The sequence below is a fragment of the Larus michahellis genome, chromosome 3 (assembly GCF_964199755.1).
Source record: "Larus michahellis chromosome 3, bLarMic1.1, whole genome shotgun sequence".
NCBI classification, from domain to species: Eukaryota; Metazoa; Chordata; class Aves; order Charadriiformes; family Laridae; genus Larus; species Larus michahellis.
Window position 1 is genome coordinate 130,646,499 of NC_133898.1, and position 27,261 is coordinate 130,673,759.

At 60.2% G+C, this 27,261-nt stretch overlaps 2 protein-coding genes across 3 annotated transcripts; both read right to left on the bottom strand.

Annotated features, from left to right (window-relative positions):
* Positions 1-4,051: 4,051 nt before the first annotated feature.
* On the bottom strand, positions 4,052-9,921 carry TRIM35 (tripartite motif containing 35). Of its 2 annotated transcripts, none has more exons than XM_074578399.1 (7): positions 9,765-9,921; positions 8,283-8,730; positions 7,201-7,296; positions 6,572-6,802; positions 6,373-6,395; positions 5,786-5,907; positions 4,052-4,788 (listed from the first exon to the last, which is right to left on the bottom strand). In XM_074578399.1, exons 1-7 carry the CDS (start codon positions 9,851-9,853, stop codon positions 4,223-4,225), a joined length of 1,575 nt encoding a protein of 524 aa, XP_074434500.1. In that variant the 5' UTR covers positions 9,854-9,921; the 3' UTR covers positions 4,052-4,222. The 2 variants fall into 2 exon arrangements, with proteins under 2 accessions (XP_074434500.1, XP_074434501.1); XM_074578400.1 differs by lacking the exon at positions 9,765-9,921 and adding an exon at positions 9,608-9,723.
* A 606-nt stretch (positions 9,922-10,527) lies between these two features.
* On the bottom strand, positions 10,528-26,422 carry DRC1 (dynein regulatory complex subunit 1). The gene is made up of 18 exons (XM_074578402.1): positions 26,257-26,422; positions 24,697-24,787; positions 24,028-24,140; positions 22,259-22,442; positions 21,440-21,577; positions 20,607-20,693; positions 19,759-19,881; positions 15,811-15,950; positions 15,164-15,298; positions 14,809-15,038; positions 14,241-14,413; positions 13,499-13,588; positions 12,996-13,082; positions 12,458-12,648; positions 11,614-11,757; positions 11,426-11,528; positions 11,236-11,306; positions 10,528-10,978 (listed from the first exon to the last, which is right to left on the bottom strand). The coding sequence occupies exons 1-18, from the start codon at positions 26,394-26,396 to the stop codon at positions 10,921-10,923; spliced, it is 2,298 nt and encodes a 765-aa protein (XP_074434503.1). The 5' UTR covers positions 26,397-26,422; the 3' UTR covers positions 10,528-10,920.
* Positions 26,423-27,261: the final 839 nt, after the last annotated feature.

Sequence of the window (27,261 nt, forward strand, 5' to 3'; positions counted from 1 at the left end):
TCTGTGACACATCCCGGTGGAACTCAACGGGGCAAGGCGTCCCTCCCGAAGGATTCTCCGATGGTGGGGCGATGAGCGAGCTCCGCGCAGGACTGCCCCCCCCCCCCCAAGCTCGGCAGGGTTTGGGTGCCCGTGGGACACGCGAGGAGGTGCAGAGGGGACAGAGCACAGCCCCGAGACCGAGGGGGCCAAGGGGACGAAAGAGTTGAGGCGCAGCAGCCAAGTGGGGGACAAAGAGCCATTGTGGGGACCCATGTGGCCGCAGGACGGTCCCCGCCGTGGCTGGCACCGGGATGTGTGACACCCCGCGGTGGGGGGGTGCAGGGGGCTCTGCTCAAATGCTCCTTTGAGCTCCCCACGGGTTCTGGTTCAGGGCACAAACCCCTCCTGCCCCGCCATGTTGATGGCCACAGGCTACCTGCATGGCTGGCTGCGGTCGCTGGAGCTGGAGGAGATGCTGGGAGCCCTGGGGGGGTCACATCTGGAGGTGCCTCCTTGTCCCCCAGCTCCACAGGATCAGCGTTTGGGGGGGACAGAGCTTGGTTTGAGCTCCTGGAGCCCCTGTGTAAGGCTGTGGCTCTGGGGACGCTTGGTGGCCACCATCCCCTAAGGGCTGTCACCCTCCACCCCGCAGAGCCTCCCGGGGACCGCTCTGCTCCGGCAGCACGTGCTGCTCTAAAATAAAGGCGGCGCAGGAAAAAGGAGGCCAAGGAGATTTGGGTCTCCCCAGGGCGATGGGGACTGCAGGCTGCCACAGGCCACCACCCGTCCCCAGGGTGTCAGCCTGGCGTGGGGCTGTCCCCAGCTCCGGGGTGGGACACGGCAGGAGGTGGCTTGGGGGGAGCTTGGTTATGGAGCCAGGCTGATGCTGGCGGGGGAAAGAGCCCCAGCAGCAGAGGATGCTCTCAGAGGGAAGCCTTGCGCCATTGAGTCTCACTGGGATGTGTCATAGATGCCCCACCATGTGTCACACAGGGGATGTCACCCCCCTTTCCAGCTGGGTCACCCTGCGGCCAGAGGAGGCCATGGGAGGTGAAGGGTTTGCCTCCTCCCATGGCTGCAGCATGCTGGCTTCGGGAAACTTGCTCTGCATCCCAGTACCAGCGTCCAAACCCTTCCCGGCACAGGCTGGGGGGGGTGGGAGAGATGGGGGGAACCTTTCGCCATGGGACCCATCTGCAGCCTGTGGTCCATGGGCCTGGAGCACAAGGACAGCCATGCAGGAGGGTCCCTGTGTCCTGGGAGGGACGCGGCACCCAAGGGAGACCCTAAGGATGGGGAGAGGGTACATGATGTCCCCCGCCCCGCCAAGCCCTTTCCCACGCTTCAACTGTGCTGGGGGTGGGGGGGTTGCAGGTCTGGACGTGGGCTCTGCATCCCCCTCCCCCTGGATTCCTCTCTCAGGACAACTCCAGCCTCCCCCCAGAGGCTCAGCATCCCCAGATCCTTCAAGGAAGGAGACCCACGGGGTTGGGTCTTCCGAAGGATTCCTGGCCCTGGGAAGAGCTGGAGCAGATCCCGGCCATCACTCCCAGGGCACGGGCTTAGCCCCAACCCGCCTGTCCCAGCGCTGGGGACCCGGTGCAGGATGTGTCCCCAGGACCCTGCATCCCCCCCGGCTGCCCCAGCGCTGGGGACCCGGTGCAGGATGTGTCCCCAGGACCCTGCATCCCCCCCGGCTGCCCCAGCGCTGGGGACCCGGTGCAGGATGTGTCCCCAGGACCCTGCATCCCCCCCGGCTGCCCCAGCGCTGGGGACCCGGTGCAGGATGTGTCCCCAGGACCCTGCATCCCCCCCGGCTGCCCCAGCGCTGGGGACCCGGTGCAGGATGTGTCCCCAGGACCCTGCATCCCCCCCGGCTGCCCCAGCGCTGGGGACCCGGTGCAGGATGTGTCCCCAGGACCCTGCATCCCCCCCGGCTGCCCGAGGGCTCCACACCCCCCGGGAAACCTCCTTTGTTGGCGGGGGGTGGTGTGTGTGTCCCCCAACTTCGTCCCCATCCCTCCGGGATGCGCCGTGCCCCGGCGCTGGCTGGTACCCGGGGAGAGGGAGGGCGAGGGGGGGCGGGGGGGGGGGGGGGGAGGGAGGCGGGGAAAAGGTGCTGTCCTCCCTCGGATTGGGCAGAAATGACATCACCGCCGGGCTGCCAGCCAATGGGAGAGCCGCCTGCTCCTCCGAAATATCGCCCGTCCCTATAAATCAAGGGGGGGGAGATGCGGGGGGGGGGGGGGTTCAGTACAGTCTGATGTGGGGGGGCGTGTGTGTGTGTGGGGGGGCTTCATTGCAGCAGCCCCCAGCCCTCCCCTGCTTGGATTCACGCCCCCTTTCCCCCACCCCACCCGTGGACCAGGGGTTCCAGGGTGGATGGGGATGGGCATCCCGAGCATCCTGGATGCTGTCGATCCCCATCCTCCTGAGGAGCCGCCAAAAACGATGCTAAAAAAACGCTAGTGCTACCAATAATAATAATAATGATTTATGAGATCCTTCTAATTGCTGCGAGGAGGAAGGTCTGAGCCTGGAAAAGGTCCTGCCGGTACCCAGCGTGTCCCCGGGTGGGATCTCAGGATGCGATGGCTGCGGAGGAGGGTCCCAGGGAAAACCCGCCTGTTCCTTATGGGAGGTTCCCCCAAATTTGTGCTCCAATGTCGGATGCGCGAGCAAACGTTCAGTCCCGGGGAGACACCACCCGCGGCTGCAGGGTTTAACTCCCCGCTTAAAGCCGGTTCTCTGCCCCTGTGGGGATGGGATTGAGCTCAGGGGGAGACGCAGGTACCATTTATTACACTAAAAAAAAAAACCCGCGGAGGCTTGGGGAGCCGAGCAGTTCATTAATTCATGTTGCCTCCTGCAAAGCAATTTTTCACGAAACGCTTCAGAAAAAAAAAAAGTCAAAACGCTTCAGTTTCGCCATCCAAAGCGATGCCTCATTTCACCCTTTATTGCCGTTTTTATGCCAGGCACCTGCTCTGGCAGCCGCGGGAGGGAAACGCTCCCTTTGGGCCTGGCAAAGAGAAATTCCTCGTCCTGCTCCAGCCCTGGCGACTCAAAGGAGCTTCGCCGGCTTTTTATTATTCCCAAATAACGCCTTAATTGTGCCTCAGTTGGCTGCGGGGTGCCCAAATTCCCAGGCGCCGCCAGCTTTTTGGGAGGCGACGGGCAGCATCGGGACGCGGCGCAGGGAGGCAGATGGGATGCTCGGGCTGATGTTCCTCCTTTCCCCGTATCCGGGGATTGCTCGGCTGGAGATAGATAACGTCACCCGACGTAAGGGAGGCGGAGGACCCCCGGGGTCGCCCCCGCACCGCACGCCTCCGTCAGCTCCCTTTTGTTTTTCCGCCACCAGCTCTCGTTCCTAAGGAGCATCCTATGCAGATGGCGAGAAACCATGGAAACCAGCCGCTAATAGCGGCATCCCGCCAGCGAGGTCCCGGCCGGGCACCGTGGCCCACCAGGCACCCTCCCTGTCCCCAGGCCACCACCTTTCAACCCCCAGCGCTCACCAGGATGGAGGAAAAAGCCTTTTTGGCACGTTATGATGGGGCTGGACCCAGCCCGGGGTGGCAGAGGGGGGGGGTTTTTTTGCCTCCCTTCATCCCACCTCCGAGCCCCCTCCTCCACCTCCGAAGACCAACCGCGCGTCATCCCCTGAGTCCCGGAGCTGGGGATTTATGGAAAAGCCCCTCGGAGGGGTAAAAGCCGCAGGGAGAAGGGTTGGAGGAGATGGGTTGTTACTCTCAAGGATGTCCCCCTTCATGGTTTTTCTTGCCGAGGGGAAACGCACGCTTCTGCCTGCATCTGTCAGGCCGTGCGGGACCTCACCGTCCCCAAGGTCTGTGGGCAAAAGCCACCGTCCCCTGCTTCACCCACCGCAGGGAGACTTGGAGCCCTGCAAGCTGCAACGCTCGTAGAAGCTTGGAAAAGCCCCCAGGTGATTTAATTTACTATTTCCAGCCCCCCGGCACCTCCCCGAGACCTTCTCAGCTTTGATCCACGACGGAGAGGGGCAGGAAAGGAGCCAGGGCAATTGAGGCAGAGAAGTGCGGAGCCATACGAGAACAGCCGCATGTTTATTAATGATTTAAAAAAAAAAAAAATGAAGCAATACATACATACATACTTTTTGCCCCCCCTTTTTTTTTTTTCCAAAGGAAAGTTGAAATAAAGCACCTGGACAACTCCAAATGCAGGCAGAGGCAGTGGCAGCAGGAGATGGTGGCCCCTAGACGGGGACATCCTCATGGACACGGACCCGGAGGGGACAGATGCGGAGCGCTTTGGGCAGCGTGCCCTCCGGCCGCGCCCCCACGTAAAAATAAGGGAAGACGGTGCCGCCGAACTTCTCGTGGAAGGTGTAGATGTGGGTCTGGGCGTCGGCGTCGTAGAAGGAAAGCTCCCCTTCGTTGCAGTCCAGCTCCACCCGGATCCGCCTCAGGTCGCCCACCACCACCTCCGAACGCGCCAGGTTGGATGCTTGGCACGTCTCGCTGTCCTTCCCAGGCAAGTGGTAGATGTACCAGAAGCCGGAGCGAGCATCGTGGTGCAAGCTCCAGCGGGTGCCACCGCAGGGCCGGGCCACCCCCACCCGCCAGTTTGTGATGCCACCCAGGTCCACCTCCCAGGTGTGGAAGCCAGTGGAGAAGCCGCGGGAGCCCAGGATGCAGGGGGCCGAGGCGAAGCGCTCGGGGTTCTCCACCAGCAGCTTGTAGCCCTCGTTGGTGATGCTGGTGAGGTCCTCAGACACCGAGAGCCAGCAGCCCGCGGAGTTGGGGTTGAAGCTGAAGGGGACTGTGGTGGGGACATGCGTGTTAGGAGCCTGGCTCACTGCAGGGATGAGCTTAGAGGGGGCACCACGGCCCTGAAGGTATCCATCCCTCCCTAACCCACCTCACCACGGAGAAATGCACCCTCCAGGGCTTCCCTTTTGGGGTGTAAGTGCCCCAGAGCACCCTCTGTGCTCTCCAGTTCTCTTCCCCAAGGCTCATCAGCCGTGGGCATGGCTGCTCCATGCTCCTCTTCTCTCCTGCACCCACCACCCCTGGGGCTGCCCCATGCAAAGGTTACTTTAGCCATAGAATCACAGAATGGTTTGGGTCAGAAGGGACCTTAAAGGCCACCCAGTGGCACCCCCTGCCCTGGGCAGGGACACCTCCCACCAGCCCAGGTTGCTCCAAGCCCCGGCCAACCTGGCCTTGAACCCCTCCAGGGATGGGGCAGCCACAGCTTCTCTGGGCAACCTGGGCCAGGGGCTCACCCCGCTCACACCAAAGGATTTCTTCACAATATCTCATCCAAATCTCCCCTCTTCCAGTGTAAAACCCTTCCCCCTCGTCCCACGGCTCCCCTCCCTGCTCCAGAGTCCCTCCCCAGCTTTCCTGGAGCCCCTTGAGGGACTGGCAGGGGCTGGAAGGTCTCCGCGGAGCCTTCTCTTCTCCAGGCTGAACCCCCCCAGCTCTCTCAGCCTGTCCTCCCAGCAGAGGGGCTCCAGCCCTCCCAGCATCTCCGGGGCCTCCTCTGGCCCCGCTCCAACACCTCCGTGTCTCTCCTGTGCCGAGGCCCCAGCGCTGGAGGCAGCACTGCAGGGGGGTCTCCCCCGAGCGCAGCAGAGGGGCAGAATCCCCCCCTCGCCCTGCTGCCCACGCTGCTGGGGATGCAGCCCAGGCTGCGGGGGGGTATCTGGGCTGCCAGCGCACGGTGCCAGCTCATGGCCAGCTTTTCATCCACCAGCCCTGGGACAACCACCCTTCGGGGAGGACCCACGTGTCCCCAAGGCCCAGCACCTCACCTACGGTGATGGTATCCAGCATCTTCTTCCACACGTTGTACTGCAGCGAGCCCAGGTACTTGGCGACATCGAGGAGCATCCCTGAGGGCACAGCCTCGGGCTCCTCGGCCGTGCAGGCGATCCTTGGGCAGGGGCGGAGGACGGAGACGGGTCAAGGATGGAGGAAGAGTCTGGGCTGGGTCTCCTGGCACCTTGTGTTTTGGAAGGGACTTCCCCACCAGCACCCCACACCTCCTCGTGGGCTTTCCCCATAGCTTGCTCTCACCCCAGGAAGGTGGTGAATCACCCCAGGAGGGTCCCAGTACCAAATTCCCCCCACCATCAGGGTTTTAACGCTTCCCCCAGGACCTGCAATGCTTCTCTGTGTCAGGATGGACCCCCATCCTGCCCGGAGGCACCCTGGGGTGCTGCCTGGCCTCGGGGACCCCCAGCACCGCCTTCTGCTGGAGCACCAAGAGGGGACACAGGGCTACAGGAACTCAGTTGGGGCAGAGACCTTGCAGAAGACCCTGTTCAGCCCCATGGAGGGGGTGCCCCCGAGCCCCCAGTGTGACCAGGCAGGGGACATATCGGGGACCGGGACTTACCTGCGCTTGCGGTTCTTGTGGCTCTGAAAGAGAAGGAGACACCGGGCCATCAGATCCCAAATTACGGGGGGGTCACGGGGGCTTGCAAATGCCCAAAGCATCACCCAGCGCCCTGCTCGCACCCCGGCAGGGGCAGGAGGGTGCCACAGCGAGGGTGACACCCCGCAGGGTACGGGGCAGCACCCCGGCGGGGCCGTACCATGAGGAAGGTGTAGTCGTCCTCCTTGAGGTCCGCCTGGAGCTGGAGGGCTTCGTTGAGCAGGGCCTGTCTCTCCTTCGCCAGCCGCCTCATCTTGCCCTCGATGAGGCCGCGCTTGTGCCGCGTCTCCTCCTGCAGCTGGGCCAGCAGCGCCTTCTCCTCGCCCCGCAGGAACTCGTGCAGCTTCTCAAACTCCTTCCTGATCCGCTCCTCCAACCGTACCTCTTCCACCTGCCCCATATGGGGATGTCACCACCTCCCTTCGGAGCCCCCGGCTCCCCTTGGCTCCCCCCCCATCCATCCCCCTAAACGCTCCTCCGGAGTCCTCCGACCAGCTCCACAGCTCAGGAACTCACTGGGACCACGCTGCCCTCCCAAAATCAACGTGTGCCAGCTGACACAGCAGCCCCAACCCCATCCCTCTGGTCCCCAATTCCCCATCCGAGTCCTTTCCTCCCCTCCAGCATCCCTCCCCGCTCAGGGGCGGAGCAGCCCAGCATGGGTGCAGCGCTCCACTCCATTCCCAGCCGCATTCCTGCCTGGGGTGTGTACATGCATGTGCATACATGTCCACACATGTGTCAGGATCGGGCCCGTTGCCTGCCCGCCCGCCAGGAGGTACCACGCACCTGGTTGTGTTTGGAAATGGACTCGTAGGAGCGATGCACGGCCCAGAAATCCTTCACCTTATCCCGCAGGGAGGTCTCCATGTACTTCAGCTTGGCCTGCGGGGAGGACATGCCTTCAGCACCCTCGCAAACCTACGCCCGGGGTTCCCAGTGCGGAAAGACAAGAGCCCCAAACCCAGGAGGAGGAGGTTAAGCAGGATCCTTGCTCCATCCACCCTTTCCCCTCCGGCGGCCAAGCTCCAGGGTCAGTTCCACGCTGACCCATCGTGTCCGCACCAGACGCGACGGCTCAAAGCAGCGAGGCAGAGGGGAGCTTTGCTCCACGGCGAATCCTCCCCCTCTGTTTTTAAGCCCTTCTGAGGCCGCGCCGTCAAGCCCCTGCCTGCCCCCGGCAGCCGGCCAAGCCTTGCGAAACATCAGCCCCGCGGCCGCCCCGCCACATTTGAAATCTGGCCAGTTTCCCGCGGGCTGAGTCAGGCCGGGAAACGCGGCGGGTGCTGGCAGGATGCCCGTCTCCTCCTCTTCCTCCTCCCCGCGCAGCCACGGCCCCGTCCTGCCCCGTGGGGCTCGGGGCTGCCTCCCCATCCCGCATCCCTCCCCGGCTGGGGGAATTGTGCAACCTTCCCCCCCTGGGGTCCCATCCCAAATAGGCTCCCAACCCCGAGGCGCTGCTGCAATAACCAGTTGCTGCAACAACCAGCGCGGCCGAATCCAGCCCAGCGGAGGGTGAACGAGCCAAAGAAAGGCGGGGACCGGGACAAAACCCTGGGAGCATCACCCCGCTCCCCCCTCCTGCGGGGCAAAGGGCTGTGCCCCCAGGGGATGGGGTGGCCCTGGGTAATTATTAGGCAGGGAGAGCGTGGGGCGGCGATGCGGCAGGGGCACTCCCGTGGGGGACGCACCCTCGGCAGCGTGGCATCTTTCATCCCGGCACGCCGGCAGGCACAACCACGCCGGGCACGAGCCAAAGCCGTGCGTTGGCAAGTTTGTGCCACGGCCTGCGTGGGTTGTACCCCTCTAGACACTGGGGTCCATCTCCGTGCCATCTATCCCCCCCCCACCCTTCCCGGAGCATCCCTCACCCTGAAATCCGCCGCCACCTCCTGCACCAGCCGCATCTTGTGCCCTTCGTGCTGCTTGGAGCTCTGGCAGACGAAGCACGCCAGCTCCTTGTCCTCCAGGCAGAAGAGTTTGGCTTCTTCTTGATGCAGGGGGCAGAGGACGGACGCCCGGCCCTGCGACTGTCCTTCCTCCTTGAGGATCATCTCTACCAGGTTGTTGAGGGTGTGGTTGACGCGGAGGTCGTCGAAGGAGGAGGTCTCCTTGCAGACGGGGCACACGTGGTGCCGATGCTCCCAGGAGCGGCTCACGCAGGCCTTGCAGAAGTTGTGGCCGCAGCAAAGCGTCACGGCTTCACGGAAAGGCTCGTAGCAGATGGGACACAGCAGTTCCTCCTTGAAGGTGGCCGTGGAGGACGAGGCCGAGGCCACCGAGCTGCTGGTTGAGGGTCTGGCTTCCTTCTCCATGTCACTGTGGAGAGACGGGATGGAAGGATGGAGGGATTGGGGCTTTCCGGGAGCCCCAGCTTGGAAAAACAGCCCCGTTCCTGATGCAATCGGTTTCCTGCCTGTGACTCACCCCGCAGCTCCCTCCCCGGGCAGCCACCCGCCTGAGTGACACCGTCCCGGGCCACTGGCAGCCGCCAAGGGCGGGCAGGCTCCGGCGGGGCCGCGGGAAAGGGCCCGGGGGCGACCGGACGCTGTCTGGGACTTGCCGTGGTCCCGCAGCCCAGCCCCGGGTCCGCCCCGGTGCTCGGACCCCCCCCTCACTCCCGGTGCTCTCCCCCAGTTCCCAGAGCGGAACCTTCACCCCTTGGTGCCCCGACCGGGACCCCCAGACCCCGGGGCAGCGCCGGGACCCGGCCCGGGATCCCCGGTGCTCGCCCCCGGTGCCAGGACTTGGCTCCCCAATCCTGTGTCTGCCCCGGCCCTAAACCCCCGCTCCGGTGCCCCGACCGGGACTCTCAGCCCCCAGGGCAGTCCCAGACCGGGACCCCCAGCCCCAGGGTCTGCCCCAGACCCGGACCCCACCCCTAGGAATGCACCGGTGCCCGGCCCCGGCCCCCCAGCCCTGGCCCTCCAGCCCCTGGGATGCTCCCGTGGCCGGACCCCCAGCGCCCGGGGTAGCCCCGGTGCCCCAACCTCGGTGCTGTTCCTGTGCCCGGACCGGGACCCCCAGCTCCAGGGCTGCTCCGGTGCCGGGACCCCCAGCGCCCGGGGTAGCCCCGGACCGGGACCCCCAGCGCCCGTCCGGCGTAGCCCCGGACCCGGGACCCCCAGCGCCCGCCCGGGGTAGCCCCGGACTCCCACTCCCGGGGGCGCTCCGATTCCCGGACCGGACCCCCTACCTCCAGGGCTACTCCAGTGCCCGGACTCCAGCCCACGGGGCAGCCCCGGTATCCGAACCCCCGCGCTTCCCGGTGCCCGTGCATGGCGGGGGGGTGCTCAGTACCGTGCACGCCGCGGGGGGGGGGGGGGTGGGGGGTGGGGGGGGAGTGTCCCTACCTTGCCGAGGGCGGGAGGCAGCTCTTGCAGTGGCCCCTCCGCCGCGACGAGCGGAGGGGGGCTCGGGCGTGGGCGTGCGCCTGCGGCATCCCGGTACCGGGGCTCGTCCGGTGCTGGCGGCAGCGAGGGCACCCGGCGGGGCGGGACGGGGCGGGACGGGGCGGGCTGCGGCCGCCGGGGAGGGCCCTCCCCCGGGCACGGCCCTCCCCCGCCCCACTGCCCCCTCTCCGAGCCTCTCCCGGCCCGGACCACCCCCCACACCCCCCCGCATTTCATCCCCCCTGCTGCTGCTGGGGGGGGGGCATCTTCATCGGGTCACGACTCCCCCCCACCCATCCAGTGACCGTCCAGTTTGACTGTCACCCCCCCACACACAGTGACTCCAGTGCGGGGTGGGGGGTTTAGGGCTCTCCTGCCCTCCGCCCCCCCCCCCCCCCCCGCCCCGTGGGGCTGGGACCCCTGACGCCCACTTGCTCTGTGATTAGAGGCTCCCGGTGGTCCCGGGAGCCCGGAGCCGAGATGTGCCGAGCGGTGTCTGCCGCTCCCCTGCCCATCCCTGCCCCAAACCCTTTCCCTGCCTCCCACCCCCCACCCCCCCCGCCCCAGCCTTGGGCCTTTTTGTTGGCATTTCTGCCCTGTGGATCCCGCTGTACCCCAGGGGTACAGGGAGCGAGCCGTCCCGCGGGATCGCCCGTCCCCGAAGCTGGGCAGGGGCCCTGATAGGGACTGGGAGAAAAGTGAAAACTATTCAAGGGCACAGATACCCAGGGAGCAAAAAAAATGGTGTTATTCTGCTCTGGTATGAGAAACATAGCGTGAGGCAGGGGAGTCAAGGCTACAGATAAAGCTGGCCAGGGAGCCCGTACTGGGAATGAGATAGAACTGGTGTGAAGCAGAAGGGTGGAAGGGAGTCATGGATGGGACGCGGCCTCTCCTGGAGACAACTCTGCCCGTAGCACCGCTTTGGGCTGATGGTGCCTCGGAAATGTAAAATTTAGGTACGGATTTAGCAGCCCGGGGACCGATGAGAGAAAAGTAATTGGGTGGGGATTGTTTGGGAGGATCCCAGCAGGGAGAAAAAGCGTTGGGAAAGAAAAAAGTGGAATAAGGTGTAAAATCAGTTAAAGAAAGGTGGGCTCTGCCGAAGCCAGGATGCCTAGGGACGGTGGGGACGCTGGCCTGCGGGAGGTGAAGGCTTCTGTCTGACTTCAGCTCTGCGGAGGAAAGGGAGGACACAGGCTTTGGGGCACAAGTGGGGAAATGCTTTCCCGTGAGTCCCCTGGATTGGGGGGACGCTTGGTTGTGGCTCCCCGCCACCCCCAGAGGCGAGAGGGACATTCCTCGCAGGCCACACGCACGCTCCCGGCCCAGGTTTGGGAAGGGTTTATTAATGCCTGCCAGGAAGCCCTGGCTCTGGGCACAGCTTCAGCTGGGGACAGAGAAAAGCCTTGTCCTGGCCCTGGGCACTCACCGCACACCCCCGGGGTAGGACACGTCCAGGTCCATCCACTGCGTGGGAGGGGAGAACAGCTTGTTGTTCACCTGCGGGGAGAAACACCCTGAGCCCGACAGCGACGGGCTCCAGGCGTCTGGGACCTCTGCGTCAGGCACGCGTGGTGGCGTGTCCCCAAGGCTGCAGGGGAGGAGGATGCCACACTTACCCCCGCGCTGACGTACTCCTCCAGCAGCAGGTACAGCTCCGAGTTCTGCTGGTGCAGGAGGGCTGCTTCGGCCAGCAGGCTGGCCCTCCGCGTCAGGACCTCGCTGGAGCAAGGAGGGCATGGGGTTGACACCGACAGCCGGTGCCAGCCCCGCTGCCCTGTCCCCAGCGTCTCTGCCAGGCACTCACTAATATTCCTCCAGTGCCACCGCCAGCGCATCCCACAGCTTCAGCGTCGGCTCGGGGATAACGTGTGCCAGGGCTTCCCAGTACTCGCCATCCTCCGAGCTGTCCCGTACCTGTAGCACCTCCTTTGCTGACCCGTCCTTCTCCCTAGGGGACAGAGAACAAAGCCCTGGGGCTCAGCTCTTCACGGGTGAGGAGCAGCTCCGCTGCACTGAGCACCACCACAGAATCACAGAGGGGTAGGGGTCGGAAGAGACCTTCAGAGATCGTAGAATCATAGAATCATCTAGGTTGGAAGGGACCTTTCAGATCATTGAGTCCAACCATCAACCCAACGCTGCCAAGGCCACCACTACCCCACGTCCCTCAGCACCACGTCTGCCCGGCTTTTCAATCCCTCCAGGGATGGCGACTCCACCACTGCCCTGGGCAGCCTCTTCCAATGCTTCACAACCCTTTCCATGAAGACATTTTCCCTAATATCCATCCTAAACCTCCCCTGGTGCACCATGAGGCCAGGTAGTCCAACCCCACTGTCACATGAATGAGAACGACCCCATAGCTGGCACCTGACTCCCCTATGGCTTTGCCTCCCTCCCCGGGCTGCTGGTCATCTCCTGCCCCGTTGTCCCCAGCCATCACTCGCTCGGGCACTGTCTGTACCCCCGTGCCCTGGTGGGACCCTCCCCACCCCTCTGTCATCTTGCAGGGCAGGCAGGGGAAGCTCTTGCTCCAGCCAGGGCAATACCGAGCCCCCCAGCCCTGTCTACACATCCCCACAGCCCCCTCTGTGCCCCAGTCTGGCTCCCTCATAGTGACAACAGCCCCATTTTGCCCCAAGTCCTACCTCAGCTTGTCAAAATCCCGCATAAATGCTTTCAGGATCTTTAGGACATCATCGGCATGGATGTACACAGACGGAAGGGAGCCCAGCGAGGTCCCAGGGGATTTGAGCTCGTCCCTCTGGGCACCAGATCCACCGTCTTCTCTGTCCTCAGGCAGATCCGTGACATCTTCTCCACCCGGGCTGCCCTGGCTCTGGAGGCAAGGCCAGCAAGCTGGGCACTGTGTCTTCCACCACCTCCTCCTCCCTAAGAGCCACCTTCTCCCCAGGAGCTTCCAGCTGCCCGCAGCCTTGTCCCTTGGCAAATTTAGGGAGCCGAGGCAAAAATTCATGCGCAAGAGGTTCTGTTCATCCACGGCAGAAGAAGATTACAACCCCTCAGCCCTAGCACCTTCACCTCCCATGTCTGGTCACAGGGAAATACTTCAGGGTCAACATGCTGGTCCCCCTCTCTCTGCCTTCCCTGGGTGTTCAGGAGACGTTCTGCTGCCCCTTCCCTGGACCCCCGGGCTCTCCCCACTGCTGTTCCTGGTGGTCCCACCTGGCTGACAGCCACCTCCTGGGCTTTGTACTTCTGGAAAAAATCCACCAGCTGGTACAGGTCATCCTCACTGTCGATCCCGAGGGCCTGGGGAGTAGAGGAACCAGGTTGGCGTCCCTCAGAGATGTCACAGGAAGGGGGAATGAAACGAAGAGCATTTTCCAGGAGCAGAGGGTGCCCCTCTGGCAATGCCATGCAAGGCGGGAGCGGGTTGTAAGAAGTGGTTAGTGTGGGACAGACCGGGGTATGTGTGGATGGGGGAGTCTGAGAACAGGCTGGAGAGGCCCCGGAGGCATTTAATTCATCAGCAGGACATCCTTGTGCTGAGAAGCATCTGGCCTCAGTTCTTCACACCATCTCGCGGTGTACCTCTCCCCTTGCTGCCCTAGAGGCTCCCCCCAGCAACCCAGCCGGACCCCCCTGGGGTGGCTCAGTCCTACGCCACGCAGACACGGAGCAGAGAGCTTTCCCTGGTGACCCCGATGGGCCAAGCCACAACTTACCGCAAAGATGGAGTCGAGCTTCATGATGGTGCGCTCTTGCCTTCCCAGGGCATTCAGGGGCTTCAGCAGCTTGTTCTCAATGAGGAAACCCTTGGGAGACACGCAGAGAAGAGGGTGCAGAGAAACAGTGTCTCTGTCCCTGCCCAGAAGCCAGCCCATGCCGTGGCATGCCACGTGGAGTGGGGAGGGTGGGCAGAGGCTGGGCAGTGTGAGGCTGGCAGGGCCAGGAAACTCCGGAACAGCCACCCAGCAGACAGGGAAGATCAGCACGGTGATGCCAAAAGGACCTCATGAGCTGAAGGTCTTGCTGATTGTCCCCGGAGACGGGGAACAGCCTGGAGCATCAGATGCAGCAGGTCTGCCCGTGCTTATTCTGGTCTGGGGAGCTGTGGATTTGGGCAACTGTGCCTGCCGATACCTTTTATTAGCATCATATATGTGCCACATACAGTGGAAGGACCTGGAGATCCTCTCCTGGCCTGTGGGGCAGCTCTCTGACAACAGGCTGCCTGGCATAGCAAGGCAGTGCCATGCAGAAGCCCAAGCTGGCATGGCATGAGCCAGCTCAGCGCTGGGGACAGCCCCTGCCAGGGCTTGCAATGTCACCCCTGTAAGATCCCACCTAGCCATGGCACAGACAGGAGTGACAGTAGGGGCTGTCACGGAGGAAGGTGAGGGTCTCCCAGTGCCACAAGGGTGACAAGGGCACTGTGCATCTCACCTGCGCTACATCGCCACTCACCGACTCGTCGCTCAGGAGCTCCAGGATCCTCTTGGCAGTCTTCTTGGAGATATTTCGCAGCTGTGTGACTCTGTCCTCAACCTTCGCTGTCTTTTCTTTTCCTCCTTCTCTGCTGCCTGCTTCTTCCTTCTCCTTCTCTCTCCCTTCCTCCCCCTGTCCTCCAGAGCTGCTCTCTGAAACACGGAGAAAGAAGGGTGAGGAAAAGCCTTTGTGCTTTGACCGTGATCCCCAGGCTGTGCTCCCCTGGTCACATCATTGCAGGAGTCACCAGGGAAATCGCAATTGTTTCCTGTGACCTGGAAAGCACCCCGAAGACCTTGGGACACAAGCTGGCTCTTGGTCAGCTAGTCTGGAACTGGGAGCACTGGGCAAAGTACAGCGGAAAGATGCCCCAGCTGGCATGGCATGAGCCAGCTCAGGGTGGGGGACAGCCCCTGCTGGGGCTCACAATGTCACTGTAAGATCCCACCTTGCCATGGCAAGCACAGGAGTGACAGTAGGGGCTGTCACAGAGGAAGGTGAGGGTCTCCCAGTGCCACAAGGGTGACAAAGGCACTGCGCATCCCACCTGTCAGGACCTCCGCAGCCAGCTTGGTTGCCGTCCTCTTCGCCTTGTAACGCTTGAGGGGGCCAACGTTGTTCAGGAACCAGTAACGGGGCTCTTCCCAGGGCAGCCCCAGTTGCTGGGCGTGAATGATGCGATCTGCATCCAGGGCTTTCCTCATCAGCCCTTTGGCTTCCTCCTCGTTCATAAGCCAGACCTCCGTGAACTTCTCGGCATCACTGACAGCAAAGTGCCTGTGCAGAAGGGAGATGGCGCATGGGAGGAGGCTCCGTGCCCCGAAACGACGAGTCAGCTCCCCCTGCACCTCACGTAGGTGCTCCGAGGCCTCATCACGGGCGGACGTCCGCGCACACCCCACCTCATGCTCCTCTGCACCTCCTTGCACTGCCCTGTGATGCGCTCGCAGTCAGCTGCCAGGCTCTGGTTCTCCTCTCTGAACTGCTTCTCTTGGTTGGCCAGTTTTGTTCTCAGGTTATTGAGCAAGCTGTGGAGCCTGGGTGGGGGACAGCAGAGCTGAGCATCCCCGAAGAGGCACCTTCTGGTGTAACCAGCTTATCACAGAATCATAGAATCATAGAACGTGTGGGATTGGAAGGGACCTCCAAAGGCCATCTCGTCCAACCCCCTGCAGTCAGCAGGGACATCTTCAACCAGATCAGGTTGCTCAGAGCCTCATCCAGCCTGGCCTTGGATGTCTCCAGGGATGGGGCCTCTACCCCCACTCTGGGCAACCTGGGCCAGTGTCTCACCACCCTCATTGTAAAGAACTTGTATGAAGACTTTGGGACTTGGGGCTGGCAAAGCCTGACCGCCCCTGATGCAGCTGGCACAGGTTGTCCATGGCCAGCCTATTCCAAGTGCTCTGGGGATGGCCCTGCCCTGGGATGAGCCCTGGTTGGAATAGAGCTCATTGGCCTGTGCTTGATGATGGGCTTCACAAAAAAATGGCACATGGGAGGGGATGGCAGGTAAAGCAGAGCCCATCTTCCAGGGATGCATTTTTACCGGTTGAGCTTCCTCCTCTGCTGGGATCTCATGATGGTGTTCTCCTCATCCTGCTTCTTAAGCACCTGAAGGCTGTAATCCAGCTTCTCCTGGTTCAGCTGATAGATGGCTTTGAACTGCTGGAGCTGCCTCTCCAGGTTCTGGCATTGCAAAACAAAAAGGAAAACAAGCCGTGCCATGAGCAAAAGCCCCACTGAAGCCTGTATCCTACTGATCCTGCATCTCCAAACCCCATCTTCCCATGCTCATTTCCCCAGCTACCCCCTGGCCACAAGGCATCACTCATGGGTGAGCGACGGAGATGCTGGTTGTCCATAAGTACATGATACAGGGCCACGTCTGGGGGAGAACGGACTGAAGTTGTACCCAACTTTCACTCTGTAGGGTACTAATTTGGGCTTCTCTCCTCAACCTAGGTGCTGGTTTTCATGTCAGTATTAGGCATTGCATGTCTCTGAGTTAACCCAAGAGGCTCAGGAGTTACTTGGCGAGCTGGAGGAAGGGACACGCGGGAGGAGTGACCGCACAAACTCCAGGACTTAAGGAAACCAGAACCAACCAAATAACTGCAGCATTTGTGACGGCAGCATCTCGTTGCATGGCCTGGGGGAGAGGAGAGAGGCAGCGAGTTCTCCCCTTTGCGCCACAGCTGCAACGGAGGAGACATCTGCAATGGAGACATCTCTCTCAGCTTCCCAGCACCCTGTTTGCTCGATAGTTGATGGAAAGGAAGAGCTGCTTGCTGGGCTGATTGCCCCAGTCTCCTGGGGCCGCTGCTCTGGGCTGGGAGGCATCACACCATACCCATGAGCTGCTCTCTCTCAGCCCTACAGCTCATTTGGTAACGAGCTCAGGGGGACACAGCAGCACGGAAACTCCGGGAGCAGGCAGCATGGATGGGTGAGAGGCGGTGTCTGGGCCTGGCATGGTTTAATTCATCAGTAGAAGTGTTTTCCATGTGCGAAAGGACACCTGATACTGAAAAAATGTCTCATAATGCAGTGCTTTACTGGGGAGGCCTGTAAAGGCTTCTCCCATGATAGGAAGTGATTGGAATTAAACTGCCGCACGGCCCCAAATTACAGCATCAGCTACAGGCTTGATTGTGCCCAGCAAATCTGCACAGCAGAGAGACCCAGTGGGGTCTCCATCAGGGGCTCGGGCTCACTCTCGGGCATCTCTGGGGGCAGGGAAAGAGTCCCGAGCTGCAGGCTAGAAGCAGGGAAGACCCTGGTACCAGGGTTAGCTGGCTCAGAGCTCTCCTGGGTAGCCCTACGTACAACAGTGAGTGTACAAATAACCTGGGGAGACACCTAGAACCAGTCCCAGCTGGCTAGGATCAAAGCTGGACGGAAGAAAAGATGGAGGTAAATCCCAGCAGGGCCAAGGGACCTTCTCCTTACAGCAGATGGAGAAAAACCACGGCCCGACCCCCATATTTAAAATGCTGATTCCTATCTAGTGACATGGGGGAGTATTCCATAACCCCCAAACCGTAGACTTCATCTTTAGGTTTTGGCTAAGCTCCTGAGATACCTCAGGATGCTGATATCACAGCTTCATCAGGAAAATAGGTGTTTCCAACTTCTCTTTTCTTATTCTCCCTGAACTGGAGGGGTGAAGCCTGTGCTCTACAGAGTTACACAACTGCAGCGCTAAGGGGAAGCAGGAGGACATCTAGTTCATCTGCCCTACCGAGGGGACAACTTCACCAAATCAGCTCCAGGAGACGCTGATCTACGCTGCTCCTAAAACCCTGCGTCAAAGAGCAGCAAACCAAGGGCACAGTCGCTCTAGCTAACCAGCAAGCAACTCCGTACCCTTTCCAGGCTTTCTTAGCTTGAAATTTCAACCCTGAATCCAAATGCCCATTTAAATCGTCTCTACCAAAACTCAACCCCATGATTTTTTTCTTGCATCTACATTGGACACGGAGAAGTCGTCACCCTCCATCATCCAGAACTGTGCATATTTGTAGACTTATCACCTCCCTCCAGAAATCTCTTCCTTGGTCTAAGCAGCCCCAGCTTTTCAGCCCGTTCTTAGGGGTTGTTTGTCTACTTGGGCTGTTCTAGACTCTGTCCTCTGTTCCCAAGCACGTTGCTGAACCTGGAAAAGGACACGTAGGTATGAAGTAGAGAGGAATAATTACCTCTCCTGCCTTATAGGTAAACCCTCCCACAACTACAGCTAAAGGCAGCAGGTGCATTTTTACAACAGCCCCACATGGCCGTTGGTGAACCTTGATCTCCAGCGTGCTGCTGCCTCCCTCCCCAAATGGCTCAGAGCCACCCGTGACCATTGCACACTCTGTGTCACCTTCCAGGTTATCAGTGTGAAGATGAAGAAACCACAGAGTCAGGACTGCCCTCCCTGGACTTGCTTTTTCAGGCTAACAGGGACCTTGCAACAGTAATGTTTCACCTGAAATTGCGCAAAACCTTCTAGAAATAGCCCATATTTCCCTGGGCTTCCCAGGAGGACATCACATGGGACAAACAATGAGCCCTTCTAAAGTCCAAATGCAACGTGTCCCAACTCTACCGCGCAGCCCAGGAAGCAACACATGAAAACAAGGAGGGAAGGTGTCAGCTGAGCAGAGGAGGCTGAATGATGCTGGGCAAACCTGACAGATTTAGGAGCAACGCCGGAGCCGCCGTCCAGCGGACCAGCAGGATCACAGAGCATCACAGACGCACCGCTTTGTTGACACCGCTGCTCGCAGAGAATGCAGCGGATTAAAAGGTGTCTGTATCTCAGGGAAGTCACGGCTACGAGGTTTGGATCTGCAGTGAGAGCCCCTGGTGAGTAAGGGCAAACTCGTGATAGTTCTCACACCAAGTGGACTTCATGGGCATTAGAGAAATCATAGCTCTGTGGGTAGATGTCAGAGGAAAAAGCTCACACCTCCTAGGACAAGGACCCTGACAAAGGAAGAGATTAGGTTGATCTGAAATGATCCAGTGTCAGGACACTCACGCTATTTGATCCTTGTATCAATCCTGATGCCAGGAGTAGCAAACCAGAGGGCAGCCCAGAAGGCCAATCGCATCCTGGGCTGCATCAAAAGAAGCGTGGCCAGCAGAGGTGATTCTCCCCCTCTACTCCACTCTCGTGAGACCCCACCTGGAGTACTGTGTCCAGCTCTGGAGCCCTCAGCACAAGAAGGACATGGATCTGTTGGAGTGGGTCCAGAGGAGGCCACGAAGATGATCAGAGGGCTGGAGCACCTCTCCTATGAAGACAGGCTGAGAGAGCTGGGGTTGTTCAGCCTGAAGAAGAGAAGGCTCCGGGGAGACCTAATAGTGGCCTTCCAGTACCTGAAGGGGGCCTACAAGAAAGCTGGGGAGGGGCTGTTTGCAAGGGCAAGTAGCAATAGGACCAGGGGCAATGGTTTTACACTAGAGCAGGGCAGGTTTAGATCAGACATTAGGAAGAAGTTCTTTACACTGAAGGTGGTGAGACACTGGCCCAGGTTGCCCAGAGAGGGGATGGAGGCCCCATCCCTGGAGACATTCAAGGCCAGGCTGGATGAGGCTCTGAGCAACCTGGTCTGGTTGAAGATGTCCCTGCTCACTGCAGGGGGGTTGGACTAGATGGCCTTTAGAGGTCCCTTCCAACCCCACACATTCTATGGTTTTTCTATGATTTTCTGTGAAACCCCTCCACCTTCCCAGGTGCTTCACATGTCCTAGAGCTACAGTTCATGCGCTCTGAGAGCCAAGGACAGAGGGATACTGCAGTGTAGAACCCATGGAGAGGAGAGAACAGATCCACCCCCCTGTAGATATGGGGCTGGACTGTGCATGGTGAAGAGCTGAGCTGACCAGATATCAGCTGCAGCTTTCACACTGTCCTGCTGCCCCACAGAGCCAGCTACACACAGAAAAGCTCGGGGAGATCTGCTCCACTGCCTCCCCACATGGCACATGCCAGCCCTTTCTGTACCTCCACATCGTTCTCCAGCCGGATCTTCATGCTGTTATACTCCTCCTCATCCTGCACCCGCAGCTGATTCAGCTGTTTCTCAAACTCTTCCACCTTCCTCATACGGCCACGGAGGTATTCCATCTATGGGCAAAAGGAGAATGTCATCCATCAATGGTGACAGCTTCCTCCCATGATCACAGCTCCTTTGGCCAGACAAAAGCAAGGTCATGCATGGATAATTCTCCTGCAGAGCAGGCTGAAAAAATGCCCCTCTGCCCCCCAACCCCCCCCCCCCACAGTGAGGAACCAGCTGCCTTTGTGCACGTGTGTCTTTCAAGGCAGCCTTTGGGCCCCTCACGCCAAGAAAGACACTGAGGGGCTGGAGCGTGTCCAGAGAAGGGCAACGGAGCTGGTGAGGGGTCTGGAGCACAAGTCTGGTGAGGAGCGGCTGAGGGAGCTGGGGGTGTTCAGCCTGGAGAAGAGGAGGCTGAGGGGAGACCTTCTCGCTCTCTACAGCTCCCTGAAAGGAGGGGGTAGCCAAGGGGGGTCGGGCTCTTCTCCCAAGGAACAGGCCATGGCACAAGAGGAAACGGCCTCAAGTTGCGCCAGGGGAGGTTTAGGATGGATATTGGGAACAATTTCCTCCTGGAAAGGGTTGTGAAGCATTGGAAGAGGCTGCCCAGGGCAGTGGTGGAGTCACCATCCCTGGAGGGATTGAAAAGCCGGGCAGACGTGGTGCTGAGGGCCATGGGGTAGTGGTGGGTTTGTCAGCGTTGGGTTGATGGTTGGACTTGATGATCTTAAGGGTCTTTCCCAACCTAAATGATTCTATGAGTCTATGATTTGAAATCTCACATGGACCTTACCTCCTGTGTGTTGTGGGCCTGGATTCCTTCCTCCCACTTCTTCCTGTTGTTGTCCAGCAGCTCTTGCCGTTCGAGCTCAAAGGCTTTCTGGGAAGGAGATAAAGCCCTTCACCACCAGCTTGGCACCACTTGTTGCCAAACTTACCAGCCCATGCCAGAAGACTCCAGGAGAGGATCAGCTGCAGATTGGGACCACTGTTGGACAAACACACAGTGGCCTGATCTCTCCTCTCCATGCCAGGACCCTGCTGGCAGAGACCTCACACTGCGAGCCCACAGGGACCGTTGCTATCAGCCACCCAGAGCTGGGAGGGATGCTCTTGGTGGTGGGTAGCTCTGCGAGTTCACTGGAAATCATTGCTTGAGGATTAGCCGTGCAGCTTGGTCAGGCAGCCGCCTGCTTTCCCCTCACAGGACATTAAATGGGGAGAGATGCCCTCACTCAGCAACAAATGCAGGTTTGAGCCGCGAGGTGGGACTTTGTGCTCTGCAGAAGGTGAAGCTAAAGAACTATAATGGTCCTTGCTGGCTTTTAGAAACATGAATAATCAGCCATCAAGCAGCGACAGCTTTCACTTGCCACCGAGTTGCACTACACTGAACCACAGGCATTCACAGCCCGGTATAAACCAGCCCCTCAGCACTCAGCACCATTCAGTGCTCAGGCTTGGTCAGATTTAAGCCTCATTCACCAAGACATCAGCCCTGCTGCTCTGGACAGTAGTCAACCCAGCCAGTGCAATGCGCCTCATGCCTTTTTGCTGTAGGTACGGAGAAGCAAGAGGTTGCAGGTTTTCTCATTGGACTGTTCCCTCATCATATGAACTGGCTACCTCAATCTGCAGGAGCTTGTGACGGTAGGTTTTCAGCACGAGCCTGATCTGTTCCTCCATTCTCTCCAAAAGCAGGTGAATGTCATCAGACTGCTTCTTAATGGCCTGCACGTATTGCTCGTCTTTGTTTTTCAGCTCCTGGAAGAGAAGAGATGCTGAAATCAGAGAAGTAGTATTCAGAGAGAAGCAGAAGTATTCAGAGAAGTAGAAATCAGGGCGAATTATTTGACCAGGAATCCTCAGGGACTAACTGAGAGGGTAAGACCCAGACACTGCCTTTTCCAAAGGAGAAGAGGTGATGAGAGCAAAGAGACAGAAAGTCAAAAGGTAGTTAGGAGGGCAGGTGGGGGGAGAGACGGATCATCGCTGCCAAAAGGTCCAGGTGAGAGGAGAAGGAGGTGACATACCTGCAGTGACACCACGCCTCCTCTGGGGGCCAGGGACCTGCTGTGGGGAAGGCTATCTTCCCCCTGCAAAAGCACTCCCCCTCTTCACTTTGCTCATTTACTTTATTTTTTTTTTTTACTGTGCAATCTGGGACCTGCCAGTTTGTCTTACTGTTACCAGTGTCCTGTGTGTCTGTCCTTGCACACTGAACGGTGCCAGGACACCCAATCTCATCGTCCGCATTGGGACACTGGCACTGCAGGTCCTGGCCCAGTTTTGACCTGGACAGAACTGACACTACAGGGATCCCTGCCACGTGCTGGTGAATTGAAGATCCAGACAGAGGGAATGACTGAAGAGCCAAGAACAGCATCCTCCAGAGCTTGAACCCCCCCTTCCTTCCCGGTTCTCCCTGCCTGGTCCCCACACTACCTGCTGCAGGTCGCTGATGAGCTTGTTCTTCTCCTCCAGAAGCAGCGCGCACTGCTGCTGCTGTTGGTTCAGCAGCTGCCACAGCTCCTGCGGGATCTTCATCTCCTCGGCCAAGGCCCACTTGGAGGTGATCTCCACAAACTTGTATGTGCTAGACGTGGCTTCCTGATCCAGCTTCTCTGCCCTGCAGGCAGTAAGGAGCAAACGGGGAGCTGGGGCAGGGCAGCAAGTGCTTCAGACATGGTTCGCTGGCCCCTGCCACATGAGCACTTTCCTGCATAACCCAGTTTGAATTCCAAGTGGCATCAAGGTATCAGCGGAGCAGCAGCTTTCCTGCAAGCGCTTGTTAGAGCTGGCCTGCGGGATGCCAGCTCTGCCCTTGCCCAGTGCTCTAACAACTGCTTACCTGGAGGAGAAAAGACTGAAGAGCTCAGCTCAAGCAGCGCTACTCTTTCTGCCAAGGGAGCTGTCTCTGGGCAAGAGGTGATGGACAAGCAGTGCCAAAAAGCCTCCTGGCTACATCTACATTTGTGAGTCAAACTGTCCAGAAGCTGTATCCCGGCTAAAGCCAAATGGCACTGAACAGTCCACATCCACATTACAGAACTCCTTCCTCTTCTAAACAGAAGTACCATCCCAATTATCTCCGGTACCATGCTCTGGGGATGGCCCTTGGCTCAGCCTGAACAGCGGCCACCGCCTTTGCCACCCCCAAACCTGCTCTATGGGCAGTTCCTGAACCCCGCACCTGGTTCCTTCATGAGATTCCCAGTGGGAATCCCACTGAGCCAGGGACAGGCATCCTGCTACAGCCAGCCTTCCATAAACTGTTCCTACACTGCCCTCCAAAGGCAGTAGGAGCAAGGACTCAGTGTTTCCTAGCTGATCTCCCAGTCCAGGGGACAGGGAGGAAAGATCCAGTCCCTTGGAGGCTGCCCAGCTCCTCTGGTGAAGCAGGACAGGTTTGCCCAGGAAGGCACACAGAGAATAATCGAGACTGGAAGGGCTTCAGGAAATCACCGGCTCCGAGTCAAAGCAGGATTAACTTCAATGTCAGAGCAGGTTGTGCAGGGCCTTGTCCAGGCATGTGCTGAGCATCCCCAAGGAGGAAGATCTCTACAACGTCAGGGGCCCCTGACCCAGCATCTGACCACTCTCACTGCGAAGACCTTAATACCCAATTTCTCACATTAGCACAGTCTCACGTTCTTCCCACTCCTCACACACAGCTTGATGTGGCTGTCCCAGCGTGCTCCCACAGTATGGCTAATAACCACCCCTATCTCCGTGAGTGAAGGGCAACCTCCGGAAACAGGCCATTTAATGAACCACCTCTTAGCACAAGGTGGCACGTTCTCCACCACGGTGTCACCTCCAGGCTCAGGAGCGCTGCTTGGCAAGACAGATGTGAGGGCAGCTGTGCCTATGCCTCTGGAGGAAGGAGGCCTCAAGTGTACGTGGTACAGGCTCCTGGTGAAAAGCTGGGAACCAGCTGTGTTCCTCACACTCTGGAGCTGAAGATGTGATGGGTCTGGAGGAGATCGGTAACCAGACAGTCTGTGGTACAGCAGTGCCACCTGGGGAAGCCACCAGCCTTGACCTGCAGAGCTCTGTAAAGATCCACCTGTGGCAGGTTGGACCTGGAGGCTCTTTGTGGGCCTAAATCTTCCTTTTGAATACAAATTCAGTGTTGCCCTAACTGCTAAGCATTCCTGGATGACTAGGGTTAGGATGTCCTCTGAAAGCAGGCCCACCACACAGTCTCTTACCTCTGCAGCTTCAGCTCTGCCTCCTCTGCCCTCCTCTGCGTTTCCCTAAAGTCAGCAGCCACCTGGATGTTTGTCACCATCTGCGTGCCATCAAAGAGCAGCTTGGCCAGCCTCTGTGAAGTAGGTGGGACACGTCTCACACCCGGAGACCCGAGCTCTGGAGGGAGGGATACTGGAGGAACTCTTGCCTGTCCAGGGTCTGGCTCCTCACTGCCCCATGCTGAGGCACCTGTGTGGACCCACAGGCCCCGTCTTCCCATGCTATGGCAGGGTTTGATGAGCACTGCAAGGACCTCAATGCACCCGCAGATCCTCCCTCTCCTGGAAAGCTCGACAGCCCCTCAGCACCAAGAGGAACATGCTCAGAGCGCCTTGTTTTGCTTCCCCTGTGTGTGTGGATGGGGCCAGGCACTGCGGGGTTTGGGTTTGGATGGACAGCATCAGTCCCAGGTCCTTCCAATCCATGGGCTGTCTGTCACACAGAAATCACATCCCCAGGATCCAGACCAAGAATCATCCCCCATCCAGTCCCGAGGAGTTTCTGCCCCTGCTTCTTATCACATAAATGCTTCTGTTTGACATTAAGCACCGCACAAAGCTAAAAGGAGGGTAAAGCCCAATGTCCAGAGGTCAGGGACTTGAGAGGACCCTCCTGTCCTACTGCCTCACCTGCCTGCTCTCCTCCATCTGCTTATGGCTCCTTCTCTGCTCTTCCTCCTCCTCAGCCACCTTTGGCTCTTCATCTTCTCCGAGGGCCTCCCTGGGCAGAAAAGGGGAGAAGACAGAATATTTTGCACCACACCACCTTCCTAATGCTCGGAGGCGGCGTTGGATCTGGGATCCCAGCTCAGAACCGGGCGGTTCAGTCCTTTGCTCTCTCTTCCCCTCAGCAGGTTTAGTCCCAGGCCAGGAGGTCCCCACAGATGCAGAAGAAAAGGCAGAAAAGGGTGGGAAGGGAAACCAAGGGAAAACGGGGTCCAGGCTTCCCTTTCTGGGGCTGGGAGTGCAGCCCAGGGCTGGTTACTCCTGCAGCGCAGGGCTGGGGGGCTCAGCCCCTCTTTGCTTCCCAGAGGGAGGAGGGCAGGAGGCACAGGCTCTCTGGGGGATGCCCTTCAGTGGCTCTAGGGGACACTTGCTCGGCCATGAAGACAGCCAGCTTCTGTCTGGATCCATTTCAGGGTTGGCACTGATTCCATGCTAGTTCCCTGGGATCAATCTAACCCTTCTGGGATCAGGAAGGGGAAAACGAGCCTGTTGGGGTGGATGTTAGTGACCTGGGCACGGTTTGGCTCCATGGGTTGGTAAAAGGGTTCACAGGCACCTTGGTGTGGTTTACTCTTGGTTTGGGGAGCAGATCGTGGTTGCTGCCCCAGTTTTCCCCAGGCTGGGGGACGATGGGGACCATGACCCAGACCCAGCTCAGGAGAGGGTGGCAGGGTATTGCCACTTCACAGTCCCATCTCATCCAGCCGTGAGGGACAGCAAAGGCTTGGCAGAGGACCCCAGTTGAGTCCTGCTTTGGGGAAAGGTGTCCCCCATTGCTGGAGAGTCCCAGTTTTGGGAACAACATCGGCCTGACCCAGAAGGCCACTGGCCTGTTGCTGGTTTTGTCCAGAGGGGGAGAGGGTCCATGGCAGGGCAATATCTTGGGGAAGGAGGTGTTGCTGCCCCAGTGCTGGGCTGGGGACAGGACGGGGATGTCCTTGACTTTGGGCCGAGCTGGGATTGGGAGAGCTGGTCCCTGACCTCCTGCCATTTGGCAGGGAGTGGGGAATGTCCCGGACTGGTTCAGGATTCAGGGTGGTCCCTGACCTGAGGCCAGTTTGGGGAGAGGTCCTGTGAAGGCTGGCAAGGCCACCTCGGGACCCTGTGCCCTGCCAGTTCCTGGTAGGGGTCCTGGCCCCAGCGCTGGTGTGGGGCAGGGGGTTCCTGAGCCCTGGGGACAGTCTCTGAGCCTTGGGGGGGGGCGTGGGTCAGGACTGGGTGCTAGTTTGGGGTGAGGGATCTGCAGCTGGCACTGGTGTGGGACTGGAGACATCGGTCCCAGCGCCAGTTTGGGGAAGAAGAGCTCATCCGTAACCAGCCATGAGGTTCGGGGAGAAGGTGCGGGCCTCAGGGCCGGTTTGGGGCAGGGAAGGGCCTGGCCCCGGCTGGGATGTGGGGGGGGAGGCGGCCGGCAGCGCAGGCCGCAAGCGGGGCAGGGAGCCGGGGCCCAGCCCCGTTTCTCACCGGCGCTTGGCACGGAGGCGGGCGGCGATGCGGCGCCGGCGGGCGGCGATCCGTTCCTCGGGGCCGGGGCCGGTGTCGCCGAGGGCCGGGGCCGGGTCCCGCCATCCCGCCGCCGCCTCCGCGCCCGTTCCCCGCCTCATGCGGCCCCGTCCCCGCGGCCGGGGCGTCCCGCCGTCGCCTGGCAACGGGGGGCGCGCGCCCGCCCCCCCGCGGCCGCCGTGGCTGCGCGTGCGCCGGGCTGAGGCGGCGGCCGGTGGCCACGGGGCTACTGAGGGGCTGGGCCATGGCGGGGAGCGGCGGGGGCAGCGGCCGGTGCCGCCCCCGGCTCGGGCAGGGCCGCCACAGGCGGGGATGGAGTCGTGGGATCGTCGAGGTGGGGAAAGGCCTTTGGGCTCATCGAGTCCAGCCGTTAACACAGCGCTGCCGAGGCCACCACTAGCCCACGGCCCTCAGCACCGCGTCTGCCCGGCTTGGAAACACCTCCAGGGATGGCGACTCCACCCCTGCCCTGGGCAGCCTCTTCCAATGCTTCACAACCCTTTCCGGGAGGAAATTGTTCCCAATATCCATCCTAAACCTCCCCTGGCACAACTTGAGGCCGTTTCCTCTTGTGCCATGGCCTGTTCCTTGGGAGAAGAGCCCGACCCCCAGCTCCCTCTGGGCAGCCTGTGCCAGGGCTCTGCCACCCTCACGGCAAAGAAGTTCCTCCTCACGTTGAGATGGAACTTCCCGTGTCCCACTTTGTGCCCGTTGCCCCTTGTCCTGTCCCCGGGCACCACTGAGAAGAGCCTGGCCCCATCCTCTTGCCCCCCGCCCTTTAGCTATTGCTGAGCATTGATGAGATCCCCTCTCAGCCTGCTCTGCTCCAGCTCAACAGCCCCAGGGCTCTCGGCCTTTCCTCAGCACAGAGATGCTCCATCTCTTGATCATCTCAGTAGCCCTTTGCTGTCCCCTCCCCAGCAGTTCCCTGTCCTTCTGGACCCGGGGAGCCCAGAACTGGCCCCA